Raw genomic sequence first — 12,944 nt, 5'->3', positions numbered from 1 at the left:
TCCTTAAAAAAATAATTTATTGAAGGTTTTATTGGCATGTTTCTGGCAGCAATAAAGCTGTGCCACGCAGCCAGCCCTGCTCCCCAGCTCCATCCTGAGCTGCTGAGGGCCACCCCACGCTGTCCCCTCCTCTCCCCACATGGATGTGCCACAGAGATGTCCCCCAGGGAATTCCACCCCTGGCAGGAGGGGGCAGATGCCCCCTGGGAGGGGCAGGAGGGTGCCCTGCCTCTCGCCACGGCCAGGGCAGGCACAGGACCACTGCTGTGGGATGCAGAGATGCTCTGGCAGTCACCATGGCAACCCCAGTACACAGCCAGGAGAACAAAGCTGCCAGCAGAGAAACAGCAAAAGGGAAGAGAAAAGCAAGGTGGGGTGGAGGGAAAAAAAAAGCAGGGAAGGCAAAGAGTCATGGAGCAAAGGCTGGGGCAGGAGGGAGCCATGGGGAGGGAAAGAGGCTGTGCTGGAAGATGGAGCTGCCTCGAGGCTGCTCCCCTTGGGATGACCTTCAGCACTGCCTCCCTCTGAGAGCAGCACTGAGACATTTGCTGTCCCCTCCCACTGTCCCAGCAGAGGATCCCTCCAGGACATGGCCTGTCCCCCTGCCAGGCTGAATGTCCCACTGTGGCACAGGAGGTGACACCTGCCAGAGAGAGCAGAGGAGCCCCAGGCAGCCCTCAGACCTCAGAGAGCCTCAGGGGATGGAGGGATGGAGGGATGGAGGGATGGATGGATGGACGGAGGGATGGATGGAGGGATGGATGGAGGGACGGATGGATGGATGGATGGGTGGGTCAGGTTATTCAGCACCTTCCCCTTCCCCAGCACTGGCAGGTTGGTTCGGATTTTGGGTCACAGCACACACATCACACCAGCTCAGGGCTCTCCCACTCCAGCCCAGTTTTGGCACGTTTGTGAAGTTCAGAGTTTTGTACCAATGCTGAGCAGAATCTGGAAAAGAAGAAAGCTAAACCTGAAGGCATCACTCCCTCCTGGGCAGGGCGGGTTTAGCCCTCTCCATCCCACCTCTCCATGTGTGAATAATCCCATCTGTGTGCAGGAAAGCACCAGGGATCCTCTCTGACCCTCGCTGCTGCCGAGTCGGGGCGCGGCGCTGCCCCCCGAGCTGCGGGCACAGGAATTGGAGCATTCCTCGTTAACAAACCCATTCATGCAGCTCAGCTCACCCACGCCGAGGTCGCGCCTGCCTTCCCCGCTGAGATGTCCCTCCCAAGCCGAAGCGACAGTCTGTCCCCAGGAGCCTCTGCATGCCACTTCGACCAGCTCCTCATTAGCGACAATTAACAGGCAATCAATGGGCCCGGCAGGGCTGGCACTTTCCAGGGAACAAGTCCCCTTTCAGCGGGGGAAAATGAGCGCTGGCTTTGTTGTGCTTTTGGTTAAGTGAGCCAAAACCTGCCTGCTTTGAACAGAAGGGAACAGAACTGTGGCCCGAGCGGGACCCTTGCTGCCACCCGACCAGCCAGACAGGCACAGAGGGCTGGGGCTGCTGCGGGTGTCCCCTCCTGGCCAGCCCCAGGTGTCCCCTCCTGGCCAGCCCCAGGTGTCCCCTCCTGGCCAGCTCCAGGTGTCCCCTCTGGCCAGCCCCAGGTGTCCCCTCCTGGCCAACCTCAGGTGTCCCCTCCTGGCCAGCCCAGGTGTCCCCTCCTGGCCAGCCCCAGGTGTCCCCTCCTGGCCAGCCCTCCCTCAGGACACCCATGGGATGCTCCCAGCCAAGGGCAGGCAAGGTGGGAGCAGGGGTCAGGGGTAGAATCATGGTTGGGCTTGGGTTGGAAGGGGCACCTTAAAACTCATCTCGTTCCACCCCAGCCATGGCAGGGACACCTCCCATTGTCCCAGGCTGCTCCAAGCCCCCTCCAGCCTGGCCTTGGGCACTGCCAGGGATCCAGGGGCAGCCGCAGTTGCTCTGGGCACCTGTGCCAGGGCCTGCCCACCCTCCCAGGGAAGAAATTTCATCCTAATGTCCAGTCTAACCTCACTCTGCCAGTGTGAAGCCGTGCCCTGTGTCCTGTCACTCCACTGTAAATGAACTCCACTTTCCTGGCAGGCTCCCTTCAGGCACTGGAAGGCCACAGCTGGGTGATCCCAAAGCTTCTCTTCTCCAGGCTGGACAATCCCAATTCTCCCAGGCTTTCCTGAGCTGGGAGCCCAGAGCAGGATGCAGCACTCCAGGTGGGGAGGGGGACGGACGCTCTCCAGCCAGGATGGAGCTGCTGCCTCAGAACCACCCACAGGGATCAGCCAGGAGCTCCCCACCTTCGCTATTCCCTGGAGCTGGGCACTGCTAACCCTCCACAGCCTCTGCTGCCCTGGGCTCCTGTCTAGCTGAGGGAGGGGAAAAAAAAAGATAAAAAAGACAGGAAAGCAAGAGGGAGATGGCCTGGATGTGACAGGCTGGCGGCTGTGACAGAGGAGCCTTGTTAGCAGCATTTTGTCCCTGCAGTTGGAGCAGAGGCAAAGCCAAGAGGGTTTCCCAGCTGCCTGCACCAAACAGAGCCACCTGCACGGGGCTTTTCCTGCCAGGGGCAGGGCTGGGGTGGGCAGCAGCACCTCAGGGGTTTGGGAGGGCAGACAGAGCAGAGCTGATGGCCCCTGCCACATTCCCAGCATGGGGAACTCTGGTCATCCCTGCAGCCACCCTTCCTGCAGCACAGGGGGAGCATCTGAGCCCACACTGTGCCTGCCAGGGGCTGGCTCTGGGGGGTTTCACAGCCCAGAGAGGGCACAGTGACTTGGGACCAAAGGTCCAGGCCAGCCTGGTGACAAGGGGGGACCCGGGGATGTGGGGATGAGTAGTGGCCACAGCAGGCTCCACCAGCTCTCCAGGGGCTCCAGAGGGAGGATCTGGCAGAGCTCTCAGCTGACTAAGAGCCCTTTGTGCCCAGTGGCTGTGCTGTACCCAGAGAAGCCAAAGCAATTAGCATTTCTTGGAGACACTCTGGAAAATCTTCCCCGAGGGATGGAGAGAGCTGCCACAAGCACAGCACAGGGTCTGGAGCCACCCCCCAGGTCCTGGCATTGTGCTGGCAGTGCCACATGGCAGGGCAGGACTGTCCCCCTGCAGGGCTCTGTGTGCTGCAGCCAGCCCGGGGAGCTGTGCCCTCCCTGAGCCCCGGCCCGGCCCCAGCACCCCAAATGTCACCCCTGGGTGAGATCCCAGGCAGCACAAAGCCAGGGCAGATGCAGCTCCAGGCACCTTTCCCGGAGCACAGCAGGGCAGGAAAAGGCACCTGAGGGAAATGCAGGAAAAGGCACCTGAGGGAAATGCAGGAAAAGGCACCTGAGGGAAATGCAGGAAAAGCCACCTGAGGGAAATGCAGGAAAAGCCACCTGAGGGAAATGCAGGAGCCTCCTCCTCGCCGAGCCCCGGGAGGCGGGGAAGGAGCGGGGATGCGCTGCTGGGGAATCACGCAGGAGCAGCAGCTGCAGCTGGCCCGGGCACGGATTATTTTTAACAGCGACTTGTAGAATGCAGCGAGCGCCTGCGGGGGACACGGCCCGAGCTGCTGCCCACCCCGGGCCCGTCCCCAGCACGTGTGGGGCACAGATCCCCCCGGCTGGCTTTTTATAGGGTTTCCTGCTACTGCCGGGCACGCAGCTCAGCGGCTCGGTATGGCCACACCACCCCCGCCCTCAGCCACCGCTCACATGCCGCTCACCAAAGTCTTTCCATTCCCTCTCGAGCTGTTTCCTCTCCTCTCCTTATTAGGGATCCACCTACCTATCCATCTTCTCATTCTCTCCCCCTCTGTGGCTATTTTTAAGATGCCATAAAAGCTTTCAACGAGGAGCATCCTCAGGGAGGCAAGGGATTTTATATGTAGCCCATCAGAAGGAGTCATCACCACATAACTCACCACACAGGCAGTGACTTTCCTTTTTTTTTCAAAAGCAGGGGAGGGGAGAACATCCCCACTCCAACATCAATGCCTCAGCTCTCCCTGGCCAGCTCATCCAGGCACCTCCTTTTCCAGAGGGGAAGGATCACATCCAGCCCACTCCTCCTTTTCCAGAGGGGAAGGATCTCATCCAGCCCACTCCTCCTTTTCCAGAGGGGAAGGATCACATCCAGCCCACTCCTCCTTTTCCAGAGGGGAAGGATCACATCCAGCCCACTCCTCTCCCAGTGGGACAGCTGGGCCAGATGGGGGGGACACCAGTTCAGGTTCTCTCAAGCCACATCTGGGGGGATGGAGGGATGGTTTTGCTCCCTGATCCAAGGCTCCAAGCTGGGATCATCCAGCTTCACACCTCAGCAGCTGCCACCAGACGAAGGGTGGCTCCTTGCTGAGAGGAGGGCCCTGGCGGTCCCACACCCCTGGAAGCTGCTCTGCTTCTTGGTTCATGGTCAAAAGGTGGGGAAATTCCAGCAAAACCGCCTCCAGAGGCACAGCCTGGACAGACAGACAGGACCAAGGTCTTCCTGATGCTCATCACCCCACAAGCCCCTCTTTTCCCTCCTAACTCTGGTTATCCCATTTGGAATAGCTGCCATCCCCTTCTGTCCCAAAATCCGGCCACAAACCTGGCCCACACCCCAAAGACACCCCACACATGCTGCCTGCACCCTGGCACAGCCTGGCACGAACCAAAAGCAGGCTGGCACATCTGTGCCACTGGGCAAGGATGGCTTTACCTCGCTGGCTCCAGTGACAGGTGTCACTGCCAGCCAGGTGTGGGGACACTGATCCCGGTGCCAGCGGGGCTGGGGCTGGGCAGGGCCCGGGCTGTGTCCCCGCAGGGCACTGATGCCATGCCTCGCCCCGTGCCACCGGCAGCACCGCTCCCCCAGCCCAGGCGTGCCCGGGACGGACGGAGCCGGTGCCCAGGAGCCCGTGCCGGTGCCCAGGAGCCCGTGCCGGTGCCCAGGAGCCCGTGCCGGTGCCCGTGCCACGCCGGGCTGGCGCGGTCGGTGATTTATAGGAGCTGAGAGCGAGCTCATCTTACCTTGCTCCACCTTCTCCATCCTCCGAGCAGCGCAGCTGGCGCGGGAGGCGGCAGCGGGGGATGGGCACGGGGGAGGGACAGCCCCTCTCCCCGCGGGGAAGGAGGGTCCAGCCGCCCTCCGGAGAAGCCTCTGCCCCATCCTCGCTGCCACGGGAGCAGAGAGAGGGAAAACCCGCGGCAGAGCTGCACAACCTCACCTGGCTGCCCCACCCGGGCTGCGTTTGGGTTGGTGCTGACAGAAATGGGATCTGCACCGCCCTGGAGGGGCTCCGGCACCTCTGCCCAGCCCAGCCCTCATTTCTTTGGGTTGGGCTTCAAGGAGAACCTTCCCGTGGCTGGGTTCAGCACCTGGCTGCTCTCCACAGGGACTTGCTGCAAGTCCTTCCTGCCAGTCCAGCACCTGGATGGTGACATGGCCACCACGGGCATCCTGCCTGGTGCCGTGGCCACCACGGGCATCCTGGCCAGCGCAGAGCTTGCAGCCACACCAGTCAGAGAGATCTGACAGTGCCCCAGCCACAGCCAGAGCAGCTAGAGGGGGTTTTACTCCTTTTTTTTTCCAAAGAGCCCTCAAGGATTCAGTGCAGAGGAGATGGGCAGGGCAGGGCAGCCCTGATCCAGCCCTGCTGCTGGCCAGGGAGAGGAACCCCCTTCTGCTGGAGCTCGGGGCCTTGGAGGGGCTGCAGCTCCCGCTGTGCCTCAGGCATGGCTTCACACACAGCTTTGTTCCCCCCTCCTCCTCCCCTGAAGCTCGAAGGGCTTGGCCAAGGGGTGAAGCAAAGCCACCCTGGGCCTGCCAGGACCCTCAGGGAATCCAGGCTGGGAGCAGCTGGGGCTGGGAGATCCCCACCACATGTCCCAGCAAGTGAGGCAGGCAAAGACCCACCCAGTCCCCCAGAGGATTCAAAAATAGCTCCCATTCTCCAGCAAGAGCAATCCCTGGAAGTGTCCAAGGGCAGGTTGGGCAGGGCTGGGAGCACCCTGGTCTACGGAAGGTGTCCCTGCCCACAGCTACGAGAACTTCAAGCCCCTTCCAGCGCTGGCCATCCTGTAATTCCATGGAAATTCCATCATCCCCAGGGCTGGCAGCACAGCTGGGAGGATGGGAAGGACAGCAAGGTGCTTTCACAAGCGAGGTGTTTCTGAGGGGGGCTGTTCACAGCGCCTGGCACGTGGATTTGGGAGCTCACAGCGAGCCCTGCTCTACATTTGGCTTGTCTGATCCTGTTTTTCTGGGAAACAGTCACGTAACTCCCTGCTCTGAGGACAGGTCAAACCCTGGAACTCCAACTCAGGCTGGCTTGAGGAAGGGTTTTTGAGGCTGGCATTGGCACCAGCAAAGCTTTTCCTGCCCCACAGCTCTCCAAAATGTGCCACTTGTTGCCAAGAAAAACCAGAAGCCTGTGAGATGGCTTCAAACCTCGAGCACCTGCTCCCCTCTTGCACTGCTGTGCTCCTCAGAGAAACCTTCCCACAAGGACTTCCCCAGCTCTGAGCCTTCTCCAAGACTCGGAAAGAAGCTGATTCAAAATGGAAGTGGAGTAAAATGTCCACGAACAGAAAAACAAATGATCCTTGGGGCTCTGCAGACCTTGCCAGGCCAGCAAGGGTAAGAAGAAAGGAAGGTCAGACAGGCTGGCTGAGGAAACCACAGCAGCAGCTCCTTTTTCTTCCTGCTCTCCGCCCCAGGCAGTGGAGAAAGCTCATCAATTCCCAGGCCAGGGCTTAGGGCTGATACTGATAAAGCATTCAGAAAACTCCACCTGAGCTGAAAAATGCACCGAGAAACCGGGGCCTATCAAATACCTGAGCCACCAGCAAATAAATGGGACCTGTGCAGCCCAGTCTGCTCCTGGGAGGGATCACTCTGGGCCAGTTAAACCTCAACCAGCCCTTCCCTGAAAGCAGCAGTGCCCATGGGGGCTGTGGGAAGTGCATCCCAGCTGCTCTCATCCCCCAGGCATGCACTGACCTCTCTGACTCCAGCGGTGCTGGGCACAGGAGGACTTGGCATGACCAAATTCCCTGCTCCAGGCTTCCATCCCGCTGCCAGCCTTGTCCAGCACCAAAATCCCTGAGCCCGAGGCACCTGGCCCTTCCCTGCACGCTCCCTTTCATCCTGCCAAACTCTCCATCATTCCTCACCCCGGTTCTTGCCGTGACCACTCCACCCCCAGAGGCTTTCTGGAGGTGCTGCAGCACTCACAGCTCAGGCACTGCTGTGTTTAAGGACTAAAAATATCGCATGAGGTGTCCCAGCCACTTCGTGATGGCCCCATCACGATGGGGCTGCGGGGTCTGGCAGGAACTGGGTGGGTTTTTCTTCCCCCCTTCCCAGCAAAGGCAGCAGCACACAGACTCGTGCCATCAGCCTGCTGGCATCCCAAATGCTGCTATCCTGCTAAACCAGTCATCACTGGATGATTAGAAAATGTGCTATTTATTTTAGAGGAGCACGCTGGGCCCCTGAAAGAATTCAATCGCTTCCATTGACCTTCCAGCACGCACTCCGCTCTCCGTGGCTCCTGCTCTTCCAAGGGCCAGCTGCCAGGAAAGAGGGTTTGAAAGAGCCTGGATGAGGCCTGGAGAGAGGACAGAGCCCATCCACCAGCCCGGGGACAGAGCTGCTGCCTGGGATCGGAATTCTCTGGCAGCAAAGCGAATGCAATGGGCGATTGTCCCTCTGCTAGGCTGCCCGGGAAAACAGGGAATGGTTTGTGTCTGGTTGTTTGTCAGAGTCTGGGTACTGAGGGGACTAAAACGTAGGCAGGGAGTCTGGGAATTCCCCTTGGTGCCCAGATTCTGGAAAAACACCCTGCTCATGATGACATCAACAGGCTGATCCCTCCGGGTTCCCTGCATTTCTGAACTAAGGGAAAAACTTCCTTCAGGACCCTCCCAGATGCTGCCCCGCAGGGTGGGGACACCTGTGAATCACCTGCCTGAGGAGCAGGGCTGGGGCTGCCAGGGATGTGCAGCACCAAGGGATTCCTCTTTAATTACACAGGGCCTTAATGGAGTTTGCTGGTAAACACCTTGTAACCACATGTGCCTGCAGATTACGGGGTAATTACGCTTAGAGGATCACGATCTAAGAGCGAGCATGATTTAGGGAAGACAAAAATAACCAGGCAAACATGCTGCATTCATCAGGATCTGTTGGGAAGCCTCCCTTCCCGAGTGTCCAGCCTTTCCTCACAGCTCCTTCTCAGAGCAGGGGTGCCTCTCTGCAGGAATTCGAGGGGTGGCATGGGCAGGGATGAAACTTTCCACTTGGCATACCAAACCTTCTTCGGGAGCTCTCCGTGCTCCAGCAGGCTCCCAGCTGCTGCAAGGATGGGGAGAAATGGCTCAGCCCACCCCGAGTGGACTTGCCATCAGATCCTGGCCTCCTTTTTCCGGGGTGCACGGTGCAGACAGGAGGGACTCTGGAAGGTGCCAGGTCTGGGAACCAACACCAATCACCCCACGCTGATCCAGGTCCTGCCAAACCCAGCTCAAACCAGGAGCTCGGCAGGGTTTCACCTCCCCAGGAGCTGGGATGTCCTTTGTGGGTCCCAGAACAAGCAGGGGCTCCCCTGCTCCTGACAACCCCAGTGCCCAGACTGGCAGCAGCCCCTCTCCCAGCCCAGAGGAGCCGGGCCAAGAGGGAGGATGTGCCAATCCCACGGGTGACTCACAGACACTCCAGGGACCTGCAGCACCCAGACCTGCTGGCTCCCTCCAGAGCAGCAGAAGGGATTCTTCCCACTCATTTCAGAGGCTGAAATCCTCGGGGCAGTGGCAGCTTTAACCCTTTCAGCACAAACACAGCGTCGGTCACGTCAGACCCCCTGCCCGGATTCCGAGGGAGGCTGCAGGGAGAGGAGATTCCAGGGGGTGATTTTTAGGGATGTTCTCTTGGCCAAGGGTTGGTCCTACAAGCTCCAGCTCCCATGGAAATGCCAAGCACCACCACAGACCTGTTTGCTAAGGTAGGGATCCATTTGCAACCAATTAGTGAGAGGCAGTGATAGACTAATGAATGTAAACACCAGCACTGTGCCCTCCAAACCCTCACTGCACACCTGGAACCCCGGCAGCAGCAGAGGACACCTTCCCACCCTGCCACCCTCAGGGCCACCTGAGCTGCTCTGCAGCCTCAGGACAGGAGTTTATGCCTGAGATCAACTGGTTTCATCTCTTCAGCTCAAATACAAAATTTTCATCTGGCTCTGCCTTCATCAGGCGACAGATGACAACATGGGGTCTTCAAATCCAGCGTGACAAGCAGCCCCCTGTCCCCTCAGCAAGGGCTGGTGAGGCTCCTGAGTGCTGTGCACGGAGCATCTCCAGAGATAAACCCAGCAAATCCTGCCCAGAGCTCCTGGAGGCCTCACAGATTTGCTCAGCAGCATGGCTGGGGGCCAGCCGTGGCCCACAGCCACAGGTTTCCTGCCTCACATCAGCTCCAGGCAGGAGAGAGGCGTTAACAAAATGCAGCCAGCGGAATGGGAAGCAGTGGTGGGAATTCACAGATCAGATGGTGGCATTTCATCCTCAGCTGTGCACCTCCTTGCTGTGCCAGCCCCAAAATTTTAGCCCCGCAGGCACAGGCACACCTGGGCATCATAAATTTGCGCACAGTCTGCTCTTGTCCTGGGGGAAAAAACGGCCAAAAAATGAAAGCAGCAGACCTGCCCATGCTGGGAAGCTCTGACAAGTGGCACAAACTCCACTGAGCCACTGGCCACCAGCAGAGGGGTCAAAAAGCCATGGCAGGTCAGCGCCAGGTGGCACCAGGGGGGTGAAACAGAGGTGGCAGTGACACAAGGCTCCCAGGATTTGTTATTTTGTGCCTCATGGGCAGATGGATTTGAGGGCTGGGGAGGGTGCCCAGAGTTGGGCCAGGCGGATTTTGGCAGGGTTCACAGCAGTCCCAGAAGGTGCTGATGGCAGAGATGGCCCCGCACCCCAGCCTGGCTCACAGAGCCACTGCTGGGAACACAAATGAAGCGGCCTTTGGGCATCCAAGCCCTGCTCGGGGCATTCCAGCTGCTGGGAAAACACCTGGGAGCCCAACAGGGCAGAGCCAGCGCCCGGCAGGGTTTGCACAGCCCTGGGGTGATCCCAAAGGGACCTGGAGTGGCCCATAAATCACCAACCCCCAGCACAGTGAGCGACCTGGAGAGGTCACAGAGTGGCCAAGCTTTGACTAAAACACGTGGCTACTTAAAACGGGGTAATGGCAACTTAGGCAAAGAGTGCAAAGCCCCCCAAAGGGCTTGGCAAGAGCCCTGGCAGCTGCTGGCACTGCTGGGTGATGTGCCCAGGGCCCCAGAGCCGGGCAGTGGCAGGAGAGGAGCAGCTCCCAAGGGGCTCGTGGCTCTGCCCGATGGCCTCTGCCGTGAGCCAGGGCACAGCAGCACGGGTTGGCTCCCTGGCACCTCGCTGCATGTGAGTGAAGGAGTTTTGCAGCACAATCAGCTCGCTGGAACACGCCAGTGCCATGAACAGCCCTTATCTCCAGCAGCAGCCAAGCCAGCTATTAAGAGCTGGCAAGGAATCCCAAAAGGAACCAACAGGCATTTGGCAGAATTGGCTTAGAGGAAGCTCAGCGGTCCCACCTGACCACGGCGGCCACTGATCCCACCAGTCCTCTGCAGCAGACCCGAGCTGCTCCCCCAGAGGAGCGGAGGGAGGACCCTTTGTTATCAGGATCCTGCAGGCTCGGAAAGAATCAGTCCCTATTGTTTCCCACCTAGGCAGCGCCGGCCCCGCTCCCCCGGGAGGGGGGCTCGCTCCTGTCCCAGGTGTGGCTTGGGCAGAGGGCACCTGGAAAGTTTCCTCGCCTCTGACACAGCCCAACAGAGCTGGAATCACCTGTTCTGTTGCCTCGCAGCGTGCCAAGGCATTTTTCACGGTGTTTTGCTCGGGAACCACCCCAAGCCCTGGGATTGAGAAACCTCAGCACGCCAGTGCAATGGAGAAGTTGTTGCTCTGCTGTTTTGTGCTGGGGGGGAGGGCTCTGCTCCTCACACAGCTCCAGGACCCGCGGGAGGGGCACGGGGGCTTCCCTGGGGAGATTATCCCAGGAGGAAGCCCCTCAGGTGGCCATCAGTGCCAAACTCCTTTACCAGGGACTTGCTGCTTTTAAAGGAAGGGATCAAAGCCGTGCCAGCAAGGTGGGCACAGCTGTCACACAGCACGTCAGGTAGAAAAAAGAAATTGAAAGAAAAGAAATTGATTGTGGCTTGCTCAACCCCGATCAATCTTCCCAGACTTTCCAACAAGGGCACAGAGCAAAGTGAGCAGCCTGGTGCCAGTTCTCCTCTTATGCAGCACATTTCCGAGCTCTGCTCCTTTAGAAATTCATCCACAGCGCATGAGTGCCTCTGTCCCTGTCTCACACGCACAATAGGAACACCCACACCCCCAGCTGCAGAGGGTTTGGGGTTTTTTTTCCCAGGATTGCACCTGTGCTTTGCTCAGGTTTCTGGGTCTCTCCTCACCCTTCTCCTCCTCCCCTCACATCCATTTCTTCCCAGGCAGAGGCAGCAGCAAGTGAGGCTGTGCCTGTCAGAGCGCTCCTGGCTGCCTCTCACCATGTTGCGTATCGACATTTCAGCCGATGCTCTGCCCTCCAAAACCCCAGAAATCCCAGCCAAGAAAAGTACTCCGTGGAGATAAGCACCGTGGCTCAGCCCACATCAAACACCGCCGAGCCAGAGCCTGTCAGAAGGCAGGCAGGAAAATAACCCCGAATTCCATCCCGCTAGGCTTGTCAGCGCTGTTATGACATTTTCTTTCCGATTCCTCCCAGCCAGCTCGGTGCGGTATCAGCCCCGTTCCCACAGCCAAGGCGAGAGGACGCCGTACTCACTGCTAGTGCTCATCCTGCCGCTCCTTCCCCGTCCTTCTCATCCAACAAAGGGGCAAAGATGCTCTTTAAATCCGCTTTTCCTGCCGCTCCCCTGCCGCGGGAGGAGGCTGCCGCGCTCCTTCTCCCGGGAGGAATATTCCCGTGCGATCCGCCGCCTAACGCATCCCACGGCGGCCGTCCCCAGGGCTGTCCCCGCCGCCGGCGGATGCCAAGGTCACGGCTGGCAGCGGCGGGGAGGGAACCGGCCCAAGGGAGGGGACCGGCCCGGGGGAGGGGACCGGCCCAGGGGAGGATCCCGGCGGAGCGGCGGGGGCCGGCCGGGGCTTGGCCATGCACTGCGGAGCGCGGCCGCGGCCGCCCGCTTATAGCGGCTGGGAGCGGCGGCGGGGCCGCGCAGCACCGGCACCGCCCCGGCACGGCCCCGGCACGGCCCCGGCACGGCCCCGGCACGGCCCCGGCACGGCCCCGGCACCGCCCCGGCACGGCCCCGGCACCGCCCCGGCACGGCCCCGGCACGGCCCCGGCACCGCCCCGGCACGGCCCCGGCACGGCCCCGGCACCGCCCCGGCACCGCCCGCAGACCCCGAGCGGCCAGGGAGACACGGGCGGGGCAGGGCGGGGCCGGGTAGGGCGTGGCCGGGGCGGGGCAGGGGCACGGCAGGGCGGTGGCCGCACGGACACGGATCCCTGCAAGGACCCGGAGGCGGCTGAGGGATGCTCAGCCTTGGCAGTGCCCTGCCCTGCCCTGCCTTGCCCTGCTCTGCCCTGCCCACTGTCCTCTTCTGCCCACTGCCCTGCCCTGCCCGCAGTCCTGCCCTCTGCCCTGTCCTGTCTTGCTTTCAGTCCTGCCCTGGCTGCAGTCCTGCTGGCTGCCCTGCCCTGCCCTGCCCTGCCCTGCCCTGTCCTGTCCTGCCCTTCCCTGCCCTCAGTTCTGTCCACAGTCCAGTCCTGCCCTTCCCTTCCAGCTGCCCTGTTTTCAATCCCCTGCCCAGCCCTGGGTGCCACCGCTGCTTGCCTCACACTGTTTGCTCTGCAGCCTGGCCGTGGCTGAGCATCCAAGGAACGCTGTCCCAGGACAGAGGGATGCAGTTTATGCAGTGGACTGGATTTCCTC

General features: G+C 60.5%; 1 protein-coding gene across 3 annotated transcripts in view; it reads right to left on the bottom strand.

Moving 5' to 3' along the window:
• Positions 1-12,335, bottom strand: part of ABLIM3 (actin binding LIM protein family member 3) — a 42,270-nt gene extending 29,935 nt beyond the window's left edge. For all 3 annotated transcript variants that reach the window (XM_063413477.1, XM_063413475.1, XM_063413476.1), the window contains exon 1: positions 11,831-12,335. In XM_063413477.1, the coding sequence (XP_063269547.1) occupies positions 11,831-11,843 (13 nt within the window). In that variant the 5' untranslated portion in view covers positions 11,844-12,335. The remainder of the gene's footprint in view (positions 1-11,830) is intronic.
• Positions 12,336-12,944: the final 609 nt, after the last annotated feature.

This window comes from Prinia subflava, chromosome 16 (assembly GCF_021018805.1).
Source record: "Prinia subflava isolate CZ2003 ecotype Zambia chromosome 16, Cam_Psub_1.2, whole genome shotgun sequence".
Lineage (NCBI taxonomy): Eukaryota > Metazoa > Chordata > Aves > Passeriformes > Cisticolidae > Prinia > Prinia subflava.
The sequence above is the reverse complement of the archived record's forward strand: the minus strand, read 5'-3'. Positions and strand labels throughout refer to the sequence as shown.